The sequence below is a fragment of the Haemorhous mexicanus genome, chromosome 9 (genome assembly GCF_027477595.1).
Source record: "Haemorhous mexicanus isolate bHaeMex1 chromosome 9, bHaeMex1.pri, whole genome shotgun sequence".
NCBI classification, from domain to species: domain Eukaryota; kingdom Metazoa; phylum Chordata; class Aves; order Passeriformes; family Fringillidae; genus Haemorhous; species Haemorhous mexicanus.
Window position 1 is genome coordinate 63970 of NC_082349.1, and position 22722 is coordinate 86691.

General features: G+C 48.7%; 1 protein-coding gene across 1 annotated transcript; it reads right to left on the minus strand.

The window, feature by feature from the left end:
* Positions 1 to 13097: 13097 nt before the first annotated feature.
* LOC132330806 (N-alpha-acetyltransferase 20) lies at positions 13098 to 17615 on the minus strand. Its single transcript, XM_059853508.1, has 6 exons — positions 17458 to 17615; positions 17300 to 17324; positions 17121 to 17211; positions 15820 to 15955; positions 14734 to 14879; positions 13098 to 13424 (listed from the first exon to the last, which is right to left on the minus strand). Exons 1-6 carry the CDS (start codon positions 17541 to 17543, stop codon positions 13339 to 13341), a joined length of 570 nt encoding a protein of 189 aa, XP_059709491.1. The 5' UTR covers positions 17544 to 17615; the 3' UTR covers positions 13098 to 13338.
* Positions 17616 to 22722: the final 5107 nt, after the last annotated feature.

Genomic DNA, 22722 nt, shown 5'->3' on the forward strand with positions numbered 1-22722 from the left:
GTAAGATCTTTTACGTTTTCAGTTAGAGCCCCAGCCTCACAGTGATTTCCGCTCGAACCTTAGAGATGCCATCACAGACCTAGGCGATCTCCTACTATCAGCAGGGCTTTCTGGCGCAAGGCTGCAGCTCCCTTTTGCGCTCCACACAACCTATTTTACGTTCACCATAGCACGGGCCCCACAGTGATTTTGGCGGAAAAACACTACGGTGCCTGTGGCAGCCCTGTGGCTCCTGTGCCGTGTTCAGCCCCGATCGCAGACAAGCAATGATGAGTCCAGGCCCAGTGATTTCAGCCCTTTCAGCTGCTGACCCACAAGCTTTATTTCACTGCCAGCGCTCTTCTCCATCTTCAAAGGGCATCATCTTGTCTGTGGCTCCAGCTCTGCAAGACTTGAGCTCCAGCCCAAGGGCCTGTAAGCCCAGCCCAGCATCAATATGCCAGCCCCACCATGCTTTTACCTCCAGCCCAACAATCTTGTGACACTGTGACAGACTGTGCCTCTTTTCGCCTCAAGGCCAAGAGTCCCATTCTGAGCATAATAAGATCTTTTACGTTTTCAGTTAGAGCCCCAGCCCCACAGTGATTTCCGCTCGAACCTTAGAGATGCCATCACAGACCTAGGTGATCTCCTAGCATCAGCAGGGCTTTCTAGCGCAAGGCTGCAGCCCCCTTTTGTGCGCCACACAACCTATTTTACGTTCACCATAGCACGGGCCCCACAGTGATTTAGGCAGAAAAACACTACGGTGCCTGTGGCAGCCCTGTGGTTCCTGTGCCGTGTTCAGCCCCGATCCCAGACAAGCAATGATGAGTCCAGGCCCAGTGATTTCAGCCCTTTCAGCTGCTGACCCACAAGCTTTATTTCACTGCCAGCGCTCTTCTCCATCTTCAAAGGGCAGCATCTGTCTGTGGCTCCAGCTCTGCAAGACTTGAGCTCCTACCCGAGGGTTTCTAAGCCCAGACCAGCATCAATATGCCAGCCACCCATGCTTTTACCTCCAGCCCAACAATCCTCAGACACTGTGATAGACTGTGCCTCTTTTTGCCTCAAGGCCAAGAGCCCCATTCTGAGCATTATAAGTTCTTTTCCGTTTCCATTTAGAGCCCCAGCCCCACAGTACAATTTCCAGCCCCACTGTGATTTCCACTGGATACCTAGCGGTGCCATCACAGACCTAGGTGATCTCCTAGCATCAGCAGGGCTTTCTGGCGCAAGGCTGCAGCCCCCTTTTGCGCTCCACACAACCTATTTTACGTTCACCATAGCACGGGCCCCACAGTGATTTTGGCGGAAAAACACTACGGTGCCTGTGGCAGCCCTGTGGTTCCTGTGCCGTGTTCAGCCCCGATCCCAGACAAGCAATGATGAGTCCAGGCTCAGTGATTTCAGCCCTTTCAGCTGCTGACCCACAAGCTTTATTTCACTGCCAGCGCTCTTCTCCATCTTCAAAGGGCAGCATCTTGGCTTTGGCTCCAGCTCTGCAAGACTTGAGCTCCTACCCGAGGGTTTCTAAGCCCACCACAGCATCAATATGCCAGCCACCCATGCTTTTACCTCCAGCCCAACAATCTTGTGACACTGTGACAGACTGTGCCTCTTTTCGCCTCAAGGCCAAGAGTCCCATTCTCAGCATAATAAGATCTTTTACGTTTTCAGATAGAGCCCCAGCCTCACAGTGATTTCCGCTCGAACCTTAGAGATGCCATCACAGACCTAGGCGATCTCCTACTATCAGCAGGGCTTTCTGGCGCAAGGCTGCAGCTCCCTTTTGCGCTCCACACAACCTATTTTACGTTCACCATAGCACGGGCCCCACAGTGATTTTGGCGGAAAAACACTACGGTGCCTGTGGCAGCCCTGTGGCTCCTGTGCCGTGTTCAGCCCCGATCGCAGACAAGCAATGATGAGTCCAGGCCCAGTGATTTCAGCCCTTTCAGCTGCTGACCCACAAGCTTTATTTCACTGCCAGCGCTCTTCTCCGTCTTCAAAGGGCATCATCTTGTCTGTGGCTCCAGCTCTGCAAGACTTGAGCTCCAGCCCAAGGGCCTGTAAGCCCAGCCCAGCATCAATATGCCAGCCCACCCATGCTTTTACCTCCAGCCCAACAATCTTGTGACACTGTGACAGACTGTGCCTCTTTTCGCCTCAAGGCCAAGAGTCCCATTCTGAGCATAATAAGATCTTTTACGTTTTCAGTTAGAGCCCCAGCCCCACAGAGATTTCCGCTCGAACCTTAGAGATGCCATCACAGACCTAGGTGATCTCCTAGCATCAGCAGGGCTTTCTAGCGCAAGGCTGCAGCCCCCTTTTGTGCGCCACACAACCTATTTTACGTTCACCATAGCACGGGCCCCACAGTGATTTTGGCGGAAAAACACTACGGTGCCTGTGGCAGCCCTGTGGTTCCTGTGCCGTGTTCAGCCCCGATCCCAGACAAGCAATGATGAGTCCAGGCCCAGTGATTTCAGCCCTTTCAGCTGCTGACCCACAAGCTTTATTTCACTGCCAGCGCTCTTCTCCATCTTCAAAGGGCAGCATCTTGGCTTTGGCTCCAGCTCTGCAAGACTTGAGCTCCTACCCGAGGGTTTCTAAGCCCAGCCCAGCATCAATATGCCAGCCCCACAGCGATTTCCACTGGATCCCTAGAGGTGCCATCACTGACCTAGGTGATCTCCTAGCATCAGCGGGGCTTTCTGGCGCAAGCCTGCAGCCCCCTTTTGCGCTCCACACAACCTATTTTACGTTCACCATAGCACGGGCCCCACAGTGATTTTTGGCAGAAAAACACTACGGTGCCTGTGGCAGCCATATGGTTCCTGTGCCGTGTTCATCCCCGATCGCAGACAAGCAATGATGAGTCCAGGCCCAGTGATTTCAGCCCTTTCAGCTGCTGACCCACAAGCTTTATTTCACTGCCAGCGCTCTTCTCCATCTTCAAAGGGCAGCACATTGGCTTTGGCTCCAGCTCTGCAAGACTTGAGCTCCTACCCGAGGGTTTCTAAGCCCAGCCCAGCATCAATATGCCAGCCCCACAGCGATTTCCACTGGATCCCTAGAGGTGCCATCACAGACCTAGGTGATCTCCTAGCATCAGCGGGGCTTTCTAGCGCAAGGCTGCAGCCCCCATTTGCGCTCCACACAACCTATTTTACGTTCACCATAGCACGGGCCCCACAGTGATTTTGGCGGAAAAACACTACGGTGCCTGTGGCAGCCCTGTGGTTCCTGTGCCGTGTTCAGCCCCGATCCCAGAGAAGCAATGATGAGTCCAGGCCCAGTGATTTCAGCCCTTTCAGCTGCTGACCCACAAGCTTTATTTCACTGCCAGCGCTCTTCTCCATCTTCAAAGGGCAGCATCTTGGCTTTGGCTCCAGCTCTGCAAGACTTGAGCTCCTACCCGAGGGTTTCTAAGCCCACCACAGCATCAATATGCCAGCCACCCATGCTTTTACCTCCAGCCCAACAATCTTGTGACACTGTGACAGACTGTGCCTCTTTTCGCCTCAAGGCCAAGAGCCCCATTCTGAGCATAATAAGATCTTTTACGTTTTCAGTTAGAGCCCCAGCCTCACAGTGATTTCCGCTCGAACCTTAGAGATGCCATCACAGACCTAGGCGATCTCCTACTATCAGCAGGGCTTTCTGGCGCAAGGCTGCAGCTCCCTTTTGCGCTCCACACAACCTATTTTACGTTCACCATAGCACGGGCCCCACAGTGATTTTGGCGGAAAAACACTACGGTGCCTGTGGCAGCCCTGTGGCTCCTGTGCCGTGTTCAGCCCCGATCGCAGACAAGCAATGATGAGTCCAGGCCCAGTGATTTCAGCCCTTTCAGCTGCTGACCCACAAGCTTTATTTCACTGCCAGCGCTCTTCTCCATCTTCAAAGGGCAGCACATTGGCTTTGGCTCCAGCTCTGCAAGACTTGAGCTCCTACCCGAGGGTTTCTAAGCCCAGCCCAGCATCAATATGCCAGCCCCACAGCGATTTCCACTGGATCCCTAGAGGTGCCATCACAGACCTAGGTGATCTCCTAGCATCAGCGGGGCTTTCTAGCGCAAGGCTGCAGCCCCCATTTGCGCGCCACACAACCTATTTTACGTTCACCATAGCACGGGCCCCACAGTGATTTTGGCGGAAAAACACTACGGTGCCTGTGGCAGCCCTGTGGTTCCTGTGCCGTGTTCAGCCCCGATCCCAGACAAGCAATGATGAGTCCAGGCCCAGTGATTTCAGCCCTTTCAGCTGCTGACCCACAAGCTTTATTTCACTGCCAGCGCTCTTCTCCATCTTCAAAGGGCAGCATCTTGGCTTTGGCTCCAGCTCTGCAAGACTTGAGCTCCTACCCGAGGGTTTCTAAGCCCACCACAGCATCAATATGCCAGCCACCCATGCTTTTACCTCCAGCCCAACAATCTTGTGACACTGTGACAGACTGTGCCTCTTTTCGCCTCAAGGCCAAGAGCCCCATTCTGAGCATAATAAGATCTTTTACGTTTTCAGTTAGAGCCCCAGCCTCACAGTGATTTCCGCTCGAACCTTAGAGATGCCATCACAGACCTAGGCGATCTCCTACTATCAGCAGGGCTTTCTGGCGCAAGGCTGCAGCTCCCTTTTGCGCTCCACACAACCTATTTTACGTTCACCATAGCACGGGCCCCACAGTGATTTTGGCGGAAAAACACTACGGTGCCTGTGGCAGCCCTGTGGCTCCTGTGCCGTGTTCAGCCCCGATCGCAGACAAGCAATGATGAGTCCAGGCCCAGTGATTTCAGCCCTTTCAGCTGCTGACCCACAAGCTTTATTTCACTGCCAGCGCTCTTCTCCATCTTCAAAGGGCATCATCTTGTCTGTGGCTCCAGCTCTGCAAGACTTGAGCTCCAGCCCAAGGGCCTGTAAGCCCAGCCCAGCATCAATATGCCACCCCCCCCATGCTTTTACCTCCAGCCCAACAATCTTGTGACACTGTGACAGACTGTGCCTCTTTTCGCCTCAAGGCCAAGAGTCCCATTCTGAGCATAATAAGATCTTTTACGTTTTCAGTTAGAGCCCCAGCCCCACAGTGATTTCCGCTCGAACCTTAGAGATGCCATCACAGACCTAGGTGATCTCCTAGCATCAGCAGGGCTTTCTAGCGCAAGGCTGCAGCCCCCTTTTGTGCGCCACACAACCTATTTTACGTTCACCATAGCACGGGCCCCACAGTGATTTAGGCAGAAAAACACTACGGTGCCTGTGGCAGCCCTGTGGTTCCTGTGCCGTGTTCAGCCCCGATCCCAGACAAGCAATGATGAGTCCAGGCCCAGTGATTTCAGCCCTTTCAGCTGCTGACCCACAAGCTTTATTTCACTGCCAGCGCTCTTCTCCATCTTCAAAGGGCAGCATCTGTCTGTGGCTCCAGCTCTGCAAGACTTGAGCTCCAGCCCAAGGGCCTGTAAGCCCAGCCCAGCATCAATATGCCACCCCCCCCATGCTTTTACCTCCAGCCCAACAATCTTGTGACACTGTGACAGACTGTGCCTCTTTTCGCCTCAAGGCCAAGAGCCCCATTCTCAGCATAATAAGATCTTTTACGTTTTCAGTTAGAGCCCCAGCCTCACAGTGATTTCCGCTCGAACCTTAGAGATGCCATCACAGACCTAGGTGATCTCCTACCATCAGCAGGGCTTTCTGGCGCAAGGCTGCAGCTCCCTTTTGCGCTCCACACAACCTATTTTACGTTCACCATAGCACGGGCCCCACAGTGATTTTGGCGGAAAAACACTACGGTGCCTGTGGCAGCCCTGTGGTTCCTGTGCCGTGTTCAGCCCCGATCCCAGACAAGCAATGATGAGTCCAGGCCCAGTGATTTCAGCCCTTTCAGCTGCTGACCCACAAGCTTTATTTCACTGCCAGCGCTCTTCTCCATCTTCAAAGGGCAGCATCTTGGCTTTGGCTCCAGCTCTGCAAGACTTGAGCTCCAGCCCAAGGGTTTCTAAGCCCAGACCAGCATCAATATGCCAGCCACCCATGCTTTTACCTCCAGCCCAACAATCCTCAGACACTGTGATAGACTGTGCCTCTTTTTGCCTCAAGGCCAAGAGCCCCATTCTGAGCATTATAAGTTCTTTTCCGTTTCCATTTAGAGCCCCAGCCCCACAGTACAATTTCCAGCCCCACAGTGATTTCCACTGGATACCTAGCGGTGCCATCACAGACCTAGGTGATCTCCTAGCATCAGCAGGGCTTTCTGGCGCAAGGCTGCAGCCCCCTTTTGCGCTCCACACAACCTATTTTACGTTCACCATAGCACGGGCCCCACAGTGATTTTGGCGGAAAAACACTACGGTGCCTGTGGCAGCCCTGTGGTTCCTGTGCCGTGTTCAGCCCCGATCCCAGACAAGCAATGATGAGTCCAGGCCCAGTGATTTCAGCCCTTTCAGCTGCTGACCCACAAGCTTTATTTCACTGCCAGCGCTCTTCTCCATCTTCAAAGGGCAGCATCTTGGCTTTGGCTCCAGCTCTGCAAGACTTGCGCTCCAGCCCAAGGGCCTGTAAGCCCAGCCCAGCATCAATATGCCAGCCCACCCATGCTTTTACCTCCAGCCCAACAATCTTGTGAAACTGTGACAGACTGTGCCTCTTTTCGCCTCAAGGCCAAGAGTCCCATTCTGAGCATAATAAGATCTTTTACGTTTTCAGATAGAGCCCCAGCCCCACAGTGATTTCCGCTCGAACCTTAGAGATGCCATCACAGACCTAGGTGATCTCCTACCATCAGCAGGGCTTTCTGGCGCAAGGCTGCAGCCCCCTTTTGCGCGCCACACAACCTATTTTACCTTCACCATAGCACGGGCCCCACAGTGATTTTGGCGGAAAAACACTACGGTGCCTGTGGCAGCCCTGTGGTTCCTGTGCCGTGTTCAGCCCCGATCCCAGAGAAGCAATGATGAGTCCAGGCCCAGTGATTTCAGCCCTTTCAGCTGCTGACCCACAAGCTTTATTTCACTGCCAGCGCTCTTCTCCATCTTCAAAGGGCAGCATCTTGGCTTTGGCTCCAGCTCTGCAAGACTTGAGCTCCTACCCGAGGGTTTCTAAGCCCAGCCCAGCATCAATATGCCAGCCCCACAGCGATTTCCACTGGATCCCTAGAGGTGCCATCACAGACCTAGGTGATCTCCTACCATCAGCGGGGCTTTCTGGCGCAAGCCTGCAGCCCCCTTTTGCGCTCCACACAACCTATTTTACGTTCACCATAGCACGGGCCCCACAGTGATTTTTGGCAGAAAAACACTACGGTGCCTGTGGCAGCCATATGGTTCCTGTGCCGTGTTCATCCCCGATCGCAGACAAGCAATGATGAGTCCAGGCCCAGTGATTTCAGCCCTTTCAGCTGCTGACCCACAAGCTTTATTTCACTGCCAGCGCTCTTCTCCATCTTCAAAGGGCAGCACATTGGCTTTGGCTCCAGCTCTGCAAGACTTGAGCTCCTACCCGAGGGTTTCTAAGCCCAGCCCAGCATCAATATGCCAGCCCCACAGCGATTTCCACTGGATCCCTAGAGGTGCCATCACAGACCTAGGTGATCTCCTAGCATCAGCGGGGCTTTCTAGCGCAAGGCTGCAGCCCCCATTTGCGCGCCACACAACCTATTTTACGTTCACCATAGCACGGGCCCCACAGTGATTTTGGCGGAAAAACACTACGGTGCCTGTGGCAGCCCTGTGGTTCCTGTGCCGTGTTCAGCCCCGATCCCAGACAAGCAATGATGAGTCCAGGCTCAGTGATTTCAGCCCTTTCAGCTGCTGACCCACAAGCTTTATTTCACTGCCAGCACTCTTCTCCAGCTTCAAAAGGCAGCATCTTGGCTTTGGCTCCAGCTCTGCAAGACTTGCGCTCCAGCCCAAGGGCCTGTAAGCCCAGCCCAGCATCAATATGCCAGCCCCACCATGCTTTTACCTCCAGCCCAACAATCTTGTGACACTGTGACAGACTGTGCCTCTTTTCGCCTCAAGGCCAAGAGTCCCATTCTGAGCATAATAAGATCTTTTACGTTTTCAGTTAGAGCCCCAGCCCCACAGCGATTTCCACTGGATCCCTAGAGGTGCAATCACAGACCTTGGCGATCTCCTAGCATCAGCAGGGCTTTCTAGCACAAGGCTGCAGCTCCCTTTTGCGCTCCACACAACCTATTTTACGTTCACCATAGCACGGGCCCCACAGTGATTTTGGCGGAAAAACACTACGGTGCCTGTGGCAGCCCTGTGGTTCATGTGCCGTGTTCAGCCCCGATCCCAGAGAAGCAATGATGAGTCCAGGCCCAGTGATTTCAGCCCTTTCAGCTGCTGACCCACAAGCTTTATTTCACTGCCAGCGCTCTTCTCCAGCTTCAAAGGGCATCATCTTGTCTGTGGCTCCAGCTCTGCAAGACTTGAGCTCCTACCCGAGGGTCTCTAAGCCGAGCCCAGCATCAATATGCCAGCCCCCCCATGCTTTTACCTCCAGCCCAACAATCTTGTGACACTGTGACAGACTGTGCCTCTTTTTGCCTCAAGGCCAAGAGCCCCATTCTCAGCATAATAAGATCTTTTACGTTTTCAGTTAGAGCCCCAGCCCCACAGAGATTTCCGCTCGATCCCTAGAGGTGCCATCACAGACCTAGGTGATCTCCTACTATCAGCAGGGCTTTCTGGCGCAAGGCTGCAGCTCCCTTTTGCGCTCCACACAACCTATTTTACGTTCACCATAGTACGGGCCCCACAGTGATTTTGGCGGAAAAACACTACGGTGCCTGTGGCAGCCCTGTGGCTCCTGTGCCGTGCTCATCCCCGATCCCAGACAAGCAATGATGAGTCCAGGCCCAGTGATTTCAGCCCTTTCAGCTGCTGACCCACAAGCTTTATTTCACTGCCAGCGCTCTTCTCCATCTTCAAAGGGAAGCATCTTGGCTTTGGCTCCAGCTCTGCAAGACTTGAGCTCCTACCCGAGGGTTTCTAAGCCAAGCCCAGCATCAATATGCCAGCCCCAAAGCGATTTCCACTGGATCCCTAGAGGTGCCATCACAGACCTAGGTGATCTCCTAGCATCAGCGGGGCTTTCTGGCGCAAGGCTGCAGCCCCCATTTGCGCTCCACACAACCTATTTTACGTTCACCATAGCACGGGCCCCACAGTGATTTTGGCGGAAAAACACTACGGTGCCTGTGGCAGCCCTGTGGTTCCTGTGCCGTGTTCAGCCCCGATCGCAGACAAGCAATGATGAGTCCAGGCTCAGTGATTTCAGCCCTTTCAGCTGCTGACCCACAAGCTTTATTTCACTGCCAGCGCTCTTCTCCAGCTTCAAAGGGCAGCATCTTGGCTTTGGCTCCAGCTCTGCAAAGCTTGAGCCCCCGCCCAAGGGTCTCAAAGCCCACCCCAGAATCAATATGCCAGCCCCCCATGCTTTCAGCTCCAGATCATCAATCCCCAACCACGGTGCCAGCCCCTGCATATGTTCACCTCGATGGCCACAGCCCCATCTACAGGTCTAGTATCTTTTCCATTTTCATTCCAAGTCCCAGGCCCTCAGTGTTTTCTGCTCCATCCCAGGAGGTGCCATCCCTGGCCCAGGCAATATCCTGGCATCGACGGGGTTTTCAGGCGCAAGGTGTCAGCCCCCTTTTCCTCTCCACACAACCTATTCTAATTTCAGTCACAATACCCAGCCCCTTCATCCGTGACACGGGCCTACAGTTCTTTTGGCGGAAGAACACTACGGTTTCTGTGCCAGCCCTAGGGTTCCTGTGCCATCTTCAGTCCCGGTCCCAGACACGCCATGATTTTATCTCTTGTCCCGCAATCCCTGGCAGCTTCACAGATTCTGCCTCTTTTCACACAATTCAAAGAGCCCCATTCTCTGTCTCATAGTTTCTTTTCCATTTTCATTTAAAGTCGCAGCCCCGCCATCCCCTTCCCAGCCCCACAGTGATTTCCACTAGATCTCTGCGGCGCAGTAGGGCAGTAGGTAGTATCCTGCCATCGACGGGGTATTTAGGCGCAAGGCTGTAGCCCCCTTTTCTGTTCTGCATAACCCGTTCTACCTTCAGTCACAACACCCAACACCAGCATCGGTATGAGAGGCCTACAGAGAGTTTAGCACCTAAATCCTACCATCTCCATGTTAGCCCTACAGCTCCCATCCCATGTGCAATCTCAATCCCAACCCCACAGTTCCCCTTTCCCAGCCCCAGTGATTTCAGCTGTTGACCCACAAGCTTTATTTCACCACCAGCTCTCTCCTTCCATCTCTAGCTGCCCCAGACAAATCTGCTCCGGGTTGAGACAACTGGGTTTTGGATTTGGGTGCAGTTGTGAGGTTTTACCTTCAGGTCCAGAAACACTATTCTCACCCCATTCTGGCAGACGTTATTGTATTTCCAGCTTTATCGTTTTGTATCCTAATCTATGATTACTCTCCAGATGTATAGTGAGTATCCCTTTGAGCAGTGATTGATGCTGCAGCACTGCAGTCCCCACCCCGGCCCCAGTGATTTTAGCTCCAGTCCCACAAGCTTTATTTCACTTCCAGTTCTTCTGTCCCAATTCTTCCTCAACATCTCTCCAGCAGTGCCACATAATGCTACTTGTGCTCCTCAGGGCAGGATCTTTGTTTTAGCTCTAGCTCTTTGTGGTTTGAGCTCAGATCACAGCCCTTACAGCAATTTCAGCTCCGACCATGGAGTTCACCTCCCAGCTCCACATTCCCTATCCCAGCCCCACAAAGGGTTTTACCCCAAACCCTACCATATTTCTGTCTCCTCCAGCTCTGCTGCCTCGGCTCCAGCTCCTCCGCTTTCTACTGCCTGCAGCTAAAAGCTGCTTCTGCTTCTCACTTGGGGCTGTTGATAAGGTCACAAATCAGTTCCTGCCATCATTTCAATGTCTCTAGAAGCTGTCCCACCCACCCACCCACCCACCCATCCACCCTAATGGGATCCCAAGTTTGGGGACGCTTGAGGCCTGAAGCCCAACATCTACCTTCCCCCTCACCCTAGGCCTCAGCCCAGCACCTGCACTAAGACCCCCTGACCTCCCCCCAGGCAGCTCCAGGGGCTGGGAACAGCCCCTGGGCTCCTGCTCCCCCATCCCAAACGGCACCCTTGGGCTGGTTCTTGGGCCCTCGAGGCCTCTGAGCCCCCACACACTCAGCCTCTACTTGGTACCAAGGGGAACCCCCAGGCACGTCCTGCAGGCCCTGCGCTGCCGCTCCATGCCCTTCTCCCGGTGGCATTTATCCAGCCCCAGCATTCCCACTGCTCCACCCTGTTTCGGGCCTGGCTCATGCCAAAGTCCTTATTCCACACCCTGGGGCTTTATGTCCCCACTGATCTCACAACTGGTGTTTCAGCCCCAATCCCACAACTCCTACTGAATTAACATCAGGTATCTAGTAAAGAAAACACATCAAACAAAAAAAAAACCAAAAAAAAAAAAAACCAAAAAAAAAAAAACCGAGCAAAATGATAAAACAACGCAATAAAGAAAGAAATCATTGTTATTACAAGTAAAAACAAAATAAAGTAATTAAAACGCAAAAAGCCAGTTTTATTCCCGGTATTCGGAACGTTACTTTAAATCCAAAAACGGCGAAATGTCTAGTTGCCGCCCAGCAGTTAACAGCAGCCGGGCCCCGCCTGCACCACTCCAGCCCCCGGCTACCCGAACCGCGCAGGGTGCGGCGGGGAGAACTGGACAGCGCCAGCCCTCAGATACTGCCGCAGGCGTCCCATCCGTGCTCACCGGCGCTCCCCGGATCAGCTGCCGCGGAGGTGCCGTCCTGGCGCAGCGTCGCTCCTCGAATCGCGCAGGAGCACCTCTCGTCGCTCCCAGCTTCACCGCCGAACTGACGCCGGTGCCGCCCCAACGCACGTTATTTATCCCCCAGGGCCGGGCCAGCCAGCCAATCACAACCCGAGGCAGCGCCGGCCCCACCAATCCCAGCCCGCCCCTTCCCTCCGCACTCGGCTCCGAGACCCCCCGCGGTCCCCTCAAGCCGGGCTCGCGCCGCCGCCATTGCCGGGGCCGAGTCCGCCCGCTCCCAGCCCTCTGCCCGCTTCCCTGGGAGAAATCCCGGCAAGGACCTCAACTGGAAGCTCCCGCCCGCCCTTCCCGGCCTCATCAGCGCCTGCCGAGACTGCGGCAGCGGGGACACAGCTCCGCCGGCTTCCAAAGCGGCGGTGGCGTGAGCGGCGCTTCAGGCGTACGGGGGAGTACGCCTGAGGCGTACGGGAGGCTGAGAGGCCTGGCCGCGACTGAGCGGGCTGTCATTGGAGGGACCGCGCCCGGATTGAAAGGGCGTCTGTCATTGGACAGGGCGGAGAAAGGCGGGCCGGGATTGGCAGGCTTGGGAGCCGTGAGGCGGCGGCCCATAGGAGCGCGGGGTGGAGCCCAGGCTGCACTTTGGTAGCGCAGATTCCATTTTGACAACATTGCATTCTTTTGGGATTGGGAATCCTGACCACATAAGAGATCTGAAAATTGGTATTTTTCAGTTTGATATTTTGAAATGGGGTCCTTTTGTTATTTTGGAACTTGATATTCTGGTATTTTGAAATGGAATAATTTTGGTGTTTTGGAACTTGGTATTTTAGTGTTTTGAAACTGTTATTTTGATATTTCTGAACTTGCTGTTCTGGTATTCTGAAATCGGGTTACTTTTGTATTTTGGAACTTGGGTTATGTTAAAATTCTGGTATTTTAATTTGTGTGATTTCGAAACGTGGTTTTCTTTGGTATTTTGGAATTTGGTTTTCTATTATTTTGAAACTAGGGCTCAAAACTAGGGTTTTGAACAAAAATACACCTAGGGTTGTATTGTGGAACCTAGTTTTTTGTAGGCGGAGTATTTGGTATTTTTGTACCTGAGCTTCTAGTATTTTTGTAACCTAAGGTGGGGGTTTTTTGGCAACCTGTGATTGGCAGGGGTTTGGGGCATCCTAGTTAAGTGTCCTGGCTTCATTTGCCTTCTTCCACCACAATTAAGCTGGCATGGGAACTGTTAAATCACAGACTATACAATGAGATGCTTCCTGAAACAGAAATAAATTTTAGCTGCCACAAGAAAACCAAGAAAAGACCATACAGGAAGTAATTCCATTTTAATAGTCTCCAACTCTCCAACATGTGAAAGGAAAAATTGAGTAAGTGCGGCAGTATAGAGGCATTACCAAAAGAAGCAGTGTTAGTCAGCTTCTCAACATTGCTTTTAAGTATTTTATGGGAAAAACATTTGGCCTAAAACTTCTTATGCATAAGTTGTTGGGGGTTATAGAAGATGGAACCTGACCCTTGGTAAATTGCATGAGAACCACAGCTTAAAGTTACTCAATGTCTTCTGGTCTCACAGGATGAGGCAGAGGTATAACTGATTTCTTCTCTGTATCTCTGGAAAGAGCTTTTCTCATATCTATAGTAACAGGAAAAAAATGTTATTATAGTAATGCAGTCCTTGTACAAAGCCATATTAAGTGAATTCTCCGTTAAAATAAGATAATTTTTAATCAAGAAAATTTCCCAGAATCATAAGACTATCTCAAGTTTGAAAGGACCCATAAGGGTGCAACTCCCTGCTCTGCTCCACACAGTACTACTAAAATGATACCGTATGATTAGGAGCATTGTGCAGATATTCCTTGAACTCTGATGGGCTTGGTGTCATGACCCTTTCCCTGGAGAGATCATTGCAGTTACCAACCAAACTCTCGGTGAAGAGCCTTCTAACACCCACTCTGAACATTCCCTGACACAGCTTTGCTCCATCTCCTCATGTCCTGTCACTGGTCACCGGAGGGAGGAGATCAACACCCCTCTCTGAAGTCCTTGGAAGTTACAGACTGTGAAAAGTGCATGCATCAGCTTTCTCTTCTCCAAGTGGCACAAACTCATGGACATCAGCTGTTCCTCCTAAATCTTGCTCTTGAGACCTCTCATCATCTTGGTTGCTGTCCTCAGGACACACTGCTGTCCTTAATGTTGCTCAATGGCAATGATATCAACTGATATAAAACACTGCATGAAACTCAGCCAAATAGAAAGGAAATGACAAGCTAAAAGAGGCAAATATATGACTAAAGTCACATGCGGCAATGGTAGGTGTCTGTCTGAGCCCTTGTATTTCACAGCGCTCCTACGTATCAAATAAACAGTGCAAGAACAGAAATGATACACAGCCTCACCATGTAACCCTTTGGGAGGATAATTTTAAGAAGGATTTAGAAAGAGGAAGCACTTGGTAGTTCACTTTTGTTAACATAATTAAAATTAACATACTTCAATGTCCATGTTCCTTCCCTTTTAAATTGAAAATGTTACCCAATTCTTTGTCATTGCGGAATGCTGACAATTGTTAATTTATACATAGACATCTGAGAAAAACAAAGTTTCAAGTCCCTGTTCCGGGATGAAAGGAACAAAGCACTGACATTCCTTCTCATTTATTCTTGTTCTGTGTTTGATTTTGCCAGAGATGCTACAAAATGTGTAAATGGCAAGATTAAGTTTTGTAACTGATATAATCTTAATTAGGAAAAGTTACAAAAATACAAAAATCCCATTAATCAGCAACTATCTGAAATTGTTTCATATAATTGTTTCAAATTGTTTCATGGTTTTTTTATAGGTTTCATATCAAAAAATAGTAAGAGTCTTACAAACAATCCCAGCAACTTTCAACATGAGAATAGTTCTGTTCAATTTGAGACCAAACAAGAACTTACCATAAGCATCTTCATCTGGCTCCCCACTACTAGCTGAGTAGTACTCTAAGACTGTCCGGTACACACTGTAGCCTAGTTGCTTATACATATTTACAGCAACCTGATTTGATACTCTCACAAAGAGATCGACAAAAAATCCACCCTTTCTTTAGCAGGAGAGGAAAAGAAACAAACAAAGCCACATTAAGGAATAGTAAGTAAATGTATTTCTAAATAACAACCCATAAATTGTAATGAAACACAAACAAGTCCAATGTAGTATACTAATTAAACATCTTTCCCAATGTAATAACAGATACACTTGTTTACCATGGGAAAATTCAATCATAGACAAGGATTTAATTTTATTTTTATCACATGGCAATTTTTCACCAGTCAGTGGGTTCAGAAATTTGATCAGAAGGAACAAGACAAGTTAAATGCCCCCACAGGCCTAAATCCAATTTAAAAAGTATCCACATTTTAGACTGCTTGGATTAGGAGAAGTGGAATCAGTCACAAAATTCAGTTGCCTAACAGGAGATGACAGACCCTTAATTCCACACGGCAAGTTTTTCAAAACATCATACTACTTTCCAGTCTTACCAACCATAGTGGGGTTGCGCTACTATAATCAGTTAAGGACATTTCCCTGTGGGTTCATCTGACACTAAATTAAATTTTCTCAGGTACAAGTAACCAAGCACGGGATGGCAAGTAAACTAAGATAATCTCTGCAGTACAAAATTTGTTCAGGATTGTGCCTGAGGGCATTGCACAAAGCCCGCAGTAACTGAACAAGTATATTGGAGGCCCTACAGGAAACAGTGTGGACTCTGTCAAGGAATGTTCTTTTATACACTATCTCTACTGGAGTTCAGGCTATGTCCTCCTCTCTCTGGCAAGTTAGCTCACAGAGAACCCCTGGGATTTTAAACTGCTAAGCAACTTTCGTAACTCTTTTTCTCCAACTAGAAGGAATTTAAGAAAATCAGAACACCACGTAAAGCAAAATTCTGCCACGTAAAACAGGGACATGTTTCTGTAGAAATACTACTTTTAAATGTTACTTTAAAAGATGAATTTAAAGATAGCCATACTACTCACTTTTCTGAAATTTCTTCCAGGAGCTCCATTAATTTAGCAGCCAAACCCAGCCGTCGAAATTCTGGTGCAACAGAGAGAGCAGTAACGTGTCCATGCCATTCTTCCCTAGCCACAGAGCCTTCGGCTTTGCCCATGACTGTGAACATACAGAGCATCAGCGCAGCAGCACCTTTGGAGTAATGCACTGCCTGCAGCCAGACAACGTCACAAGAGGAATAAGCCATGGATAAACACACGATACAATGATTGTGGTAAAGGCTAAAACAGGGATGTCTACCTTTTCACTCTAAAATTGTGATTTTAGCCACTAAAAATGTCATTTTACTCAAATATTACAGCAGTTTCTTGACTAGTGTAAAAAAACACCAAACAAGTTTGCAAATTCCTTCCTTGAGGCGACTTCTAAATGCAAATTTTAAGTAATTCTCACAAGTCTCACTGAACCAAAATTTAAAATCTGACTGAAATAAAGGAGGAACAGAGGACTGGAAACCCAAAACTACCATCCCAGCAACTATCTGAGACTTTTGGAGATTATGAGGGAATAGAGCTCGGGAAGCTTTGCCAGTCCGGCAATAGAAAGCTAAGGCCCTGCAAACACAATGTGTTTAAGGAGGGAAAAAAAAAAAAAAAGGAGGTGGGGATGGTGTTTTGGGGAGGCTTTTTTCTAGTTTCTCTCCTTTCAATCCAATGTTAGTTTATTAATGAAAATTCACACTTCCACCCTCTGCTTTTCACAGATGACACAGGCACTGCTAATAAGCAACAAGTGTGATGGATACAGAGAAATGTTCTATACAGCACACATACTTTCAGCTTAATATGTTAAATACTTTTAGTTCCTGGGTCCCTGCAAAAACCATTACTCTGCCCCACCCCGTCTCCTAGCAGTTCTCTTTGGCATGATTTCTGAAAAACACAAGTATTCCACAGCAAATTAGCAAATGACATCCAGGCCCAGAGCTTTCCCTTACAGGGCAATGCAAAAGGCAAGCCCCGCACTTTTACTGACGGTGGGTAGGGACTGTATCTTCCAGATTACAAAAATACCCATTCACCAAATACGGGTGGATGTTACGACAGCCAAGGCTCCTCGCTGCGCTAGGAACATCAAACTGGAAGCTATGGTAATGAGTCCTGCATAATACCCTAAGACATTTAAGAAACGAGAAGATGCAACGCAAGGTTCCTCTTCCATGTTGGTTATTTGGTCAACGCGAAGAGTAAGAAAAACTCCCGCGTTCTAATCCCCGAAAGAGGCAACGAAGGGAGACGTTACCGCCGGGACACCCGGCACTCACTGTAACCCATCAGCTCCCCGCCGGGAGCCTCGGCGACGATGAAATACTCGGGCCAGTGGGCGAGGTACTGCAAGTAGAAGGGAATCCCGTACTGGGCGCTTGGTTAAGGAGCAACTGCGACCGTCACGGCTGCGCCGCCCGCGCCCGACCCCGCGCCCCTGCCCCGGCGGGAAGGATACGGTCTCGGTCAGCGGGTCCAGATTGCTGTGGGGGAAGAGAGTGCGGCGCTCAGCACGGGCCCGGGCCCGCCCGGCCGGCGGGGCGCCGCGAGGACCCCGCGGGGTGGGGAAGAGCGCAGGGGCTCGGGGGCATGAAGAGGGGACAGCCCGGCGCTCACATGTTGTTGAATCGGAAGAGGTCGTCGCAGGTGAAGGCGCGGAGCGTTGTCATGATGATGGCGATCACGACGCAGACGCCGAGCATGACGGTGAAGACGCTGCCCCGGAAACGCTCGCGCGCCCAAGGGCCCCTTTCGCCACGGAAAGGCGGCAGATGGGGCGCCCCCGCCCCCTGCGCAGCCCTGCCCCGCCCCGCAGAACCGCCCCGGCCCGGCCCGCGCCTGAGACCTGCCGCCGCGGGCCGTGCTGAGAAGGGGCACGGCTGCGTATTTCTATATTTAGAAATATCAAACAATAATATCTATATTCATATTATTAAAAATAAAAACCCTGCCTCACACCAAATAAAAAGAAAAAAAGACCTTTCTTTTAAATTATATTAACATATTTTATAGTAATATTTTTCGTATCTATTTTCCCATTTATAATTTCAATTGCCCTATAATGTTATTGATATTCTAGATTACATCTCTTCACATTACTTACATATATTTATATTTAGGTTTACATTTATAGTTTAATTATAGTTACATATCTTTATATATTTATAATATATTTCTATATTTAGATTTACATTTCTATAATACTTGCCTTGTTTAAAATAAAGCCCCTGTCTCTAACCAAATAAAAACCAAAGACACCCCTTCAGTTAAACCGTATTTAAAAGTTCAAAAATAATTTTATTTTTCATCATTATATTCACATGTACATTTCTATTTTTTACTATATTTATAGATTATCTAGTATAGAGAATGCCTTGAAGAACAGATCTGTCTTTATACTATATATTTATATTACTTATATTTATTTTGTATTAAATATTTATAGGTATCAGTAGATATATATTTGTATAGTTGGATTTATAGTTTTATATTATTTATATTTCTACTATTTATAAAAGAACCCAGCCTATAACCTAAAAAAACAAAAAAAAAAACCCCAATTTCTTTTAAACTATAGGGAATATTTTTATATTTACAATCTCTACTTATATACATTTGTGTATATATATTAGGCTCTATTTTCTATATATGATAGTATGTCACAATAACATACATTATATGATCGTTTTATATATTTATCTGTTTGCCATGTTTATGTTTACAGTTATAGTTTTAGATTTCCTTTCAAATTTATTTTTATTTCTATTTTGACCTGTCTAGTAAACCATATCAACTCACTCACCTGACACGTCAGAACCACAGAAATCCCGCGCCTCGGTCAGCGCCGGCGCGCAGGGCACGCTCGTCCCATCGCAGCACATCCAAACAAAACCTATTTCTGCTACTAACAAAGAACAAAGGCCCCACTACATTTCACCCCATTAAAAACTCACAGAAACCCAACTGGAAATAAATTTTAAAACCCCTCTATAACTAGCCCAAACCCCCCCATCCATTCCAATCCTAAACTTCCTCCCAAACCAGTATCTCAGAAACCCAAAAAACCTCAAAATCACATTGAAAATGAAATAACTGCTAATAAAAACAAAAACCCATGAAAAAATAAATCAAACCGACTCACTGAACTCAAAACTGTGCAACTGACCCTAAACATTACTACAAAAAGCCCCCAAAGCTCCACCTTTATGCTAACTCACAAATAAGAACAAATAATCTATAAAAATTACCTTAAAAATTAAAAAAAACTAATTAAAAGCATACAAATAAAAAATCTAAACTATTAAAATACTAAGAATACCACTACCCAAATTTTAAAAAATGTTGCCTATAAAAACCCACCATAAAAATGCCCCTGTCCCCAAAGATAAAAACTAAACAAAACCCATCACACCAGAAATAAATCGGAACTTGGGAACGCTAAAACCGTAACACTCAAGAAGTACACCATATCCCTTCTCGTACACCAGCTACAAACAGCATAAAACAATACAATCAATTACTAAAAACCACCTTTAAACCACTACCTTTTTAAGAAAACTTTCAACAATTTAAAAACGGCTTTTAACAAAAGCCATCTAATAAATCAACACCCAAAACTCCAGCAGCCGAGCTAGCCCTACCAAATCTCTGTTTATACATCCAATAAACAAAACCAAAATCCCAACAATATCCCAAGTCTATTAAAGAAACCTACTGAAATTAATCCTAACTCAAATACAAACCAACCCATCCATAAAGTTAGCCTCACTCAAAAAGAAAACAATGACAGAGAGTTAATAATACCAAGAAATAAAGCAACACACCATACACCACCAACGAATATAATATTCAAGAAAAAAAAACACTTTTTTTTTTTTTTTTTTTTTTTAAACTAACTTCTTTTATTAGCTAGAACAAAGGATTTTGCCAGGACTGTAACAACAACTTCTTCGCCTCCTTCCTCTTCTTCTGAAACGTCCCATCTCATTCCCAAATTCCTTACAACTTTTGAGCTTCAATCCAAGCAAAAAGCAAAACTCGTGCACGTGTGCGTCGGATGCTCCTGCCAGGTTCTCCATTGCACCCCACATCTTCTTACACGTTCAGTCTTCGTGCTGACCTGCCGGGATGAGTTTCAGAGAAGGATTGGCACATGTGAAGAGAGGATTTCCCTCCCTCCCTCCCTCCCTCCCTCCCCCCCCAAAGCCGGTTTCCTTAGCGCATTTCAATAAATTCCAAGCCTGCAATGATGCACACTCGTCTCAAGGCTCACAGCAAGCACGCAGGAGCTCAGGCTTACTTGCTTCCATGGCTCTGTGCCTGAGATAGCTGAGGAAATTTCCCGTGACCCTCTGGTGCAATAAACTGGAATGCAAACTCGGCTCCATCTCAGAGCCTCAGTGGGAGGCAGGAGCACATCTGGCTGACCCACAAAAATCCTTTCTTGGGCGGCGGCACCGCGCTGGAAAGGGGAAACACGTGCTAGTGAACAGCAGCTCAGAAACCATTCTTGTCCAATGTTACCTGCTCTACTTGGCAGCTCACTAACACCAGTCTAATTTTATCACTGCAGGGAGAATTCTGTAGGAAAGTGTCTGATGAGCAGCGACAAGGGCTTCACTCCCTGCTACGCAGCCTGCAACACCCTTGAGAGAGCAGAGCAGCAAAATCACCAAACTCTTCTTCTCTTCTTGCCATGGGGCAGGGTAGAAGATCACTGTGGGAGGCACATAAAAAGAGGGGAAATGCTCTATAAATGCACAGACATTTGATTTCAGAAGCCCAGAGATAAGGATTTTCTCTAGGAAGCCAGACGTGACATGATATTTCTAAGATTTTCTTCTTCATTGAAGGAAATGTATGTGTATATATACACACTTACAAATGATTGCATCAGTTTTTTTTTTTTTTTCTTTTGAAGCTCCAAGAATGATTTCCCATCTTGAGTCACTCAGGAAGAAATGGCCCCTGTGACTCAGGACAGAAGGGCTGCCTGCTCTTTTGATCATGACAGCTTTTGGGTGTACCCGGGAAGCAGGAGCAACAGCCAGAGCTGAGGCTCAGCAGAGGCTGACCCCGGCCAGCCCCTTCCTCACTTCCCTGTGTCACAACCCTTCCAGGCAGAAGGACGCAAAGCAGGTTACGATTTCTCTCCTAGATATGTTTTTCAAAAATAATACTTCCAGGGGTGATCACAATGGGGGCACAGAAAAACACAAAGAATGAAAACTACCGTGTTTGGTGTTTTATCAAACGGTGCGTCTTCCCTACCATGTCCGGAAGCTGGATCGATGCACCAAACTTTTCACTGCACCCTTGTCCTTGCTTCTGCGCCATCTTCACCAGCTGCTCTTGGGAAGTGCTTGTATTGCCTTGGAAAGGTGATCACCCTGCACGAAACTGGAGGCTGAGCTTTCGGCCTCTGGAGGAGGGAGCTGCGCCGTGGATCCCGTCCCGATGGCGCTGCAGACGCCGACACCCGCGGGAGGACTGGGGGGACTCCGAGCTCCACCTCTCTCTGCCCAGGCCCTGGGGAAGATGGGGGAGCTATTCTCCAGAAGCATCGCCCCTGCAATCATCACCTCCATCAACATTCTGAGAGCGCTTTTGGTTTTAATAAAGAGCAACCCTGATTTGCCATTTGCAGATCACAATGGGAATGAACCTGGAAGACAAAACACAAGATCAATTCACAGCTGGACATTCAAATCTTTTTCTCCAAAACCCAATCAACGTGCAGCTTCTCCCATAAGCTGAAGTACGGACCAAAGTCATAGAATCGTTCAGGTCAGAAAGGACCTTCAGGCAGCGAAGATGAGCATTTAGGTGTGGCATGAAGCTTGGGGAGCACTGAAGAAGCTGTAAAAGTCAACTGATATTCTTTGGAAATGAAAAACAAAATGAAGTAATTAACTAACAAGGAATCCTCTGCGGAAATGACACAAGGGACGGCCTGCAGGGGAGATGCCCGAAAGCCAAAGCTGCGCTTCAGTGGCATCTAAGGTGGGAATTTTGCAGAGTGCCTGTACACAAGTTTGTTTTCACTGGGATCAGTGAGCAGTGGCCACCGCAGAGCAGGAGGTGCTGTGGCTCAGAAGACCTGGCTGTGAAAAGTACAGGTTATTGTCCCCAAGCACATGCCAGCGGTCTGGAAAAGGGTGATGCGGCTTGACACTGCTGGTGTGCTTGCTAAAGGGGGGGAGCGGCTCAGTCCTCGTCACTCACCTGATGCTCCCAGTCGGGGCGCAGTCGAACGGCACCACTTGGCCGCGCTTCACCTCCCTGGCTATTTTCTGTGCAGGGAACTGCAATGCCATTGCAACTTTTCTGTCCTCGCATCATTCTTCTAGAAAAAAAAAACAATACGTTGAAGGGGAAACTGCCTTGTCACCGACCCAAAATCCTTTATCGCTTGTGGTAACCCACGGCACACTCCCTGCCCGTGTTATCTTCACCTTAACTCTGTTTACAAGTGCCGTGAATAAACCCAAATCCAATTGAGAAAGCTCCTCTTTGCTCACATTTCAATTCAAGGCTGGAACTATCACCTTGCAAAGAACTTTCCTCTACCGGTGCTAGATGCAAAAGAAAAAAAGCCAACCTAGGAATGCCTGCCACACCAGAGTACACAAAGCTGCTGCTGCTGCTTCCAATGGCTTAGGCTGAGGGCTTCTCTGTTCTTCTTTTGCCCTTCTAATGGGAAGGACTGGCTTTGACTGTCTTTGAACTAGCTACAGATACGAAAGATTTAGTAAACAAGTATTCTTTATCCCATTTCTCTTAAGAGTGTGTCCTGACAGATGTCTTCTTCCTCCGGAGGTTTAGACCCCTGTTTGATCTTTTTTTCTTTTCCCCCCGCTTTTTTCCCCCCCCTTTATTCCC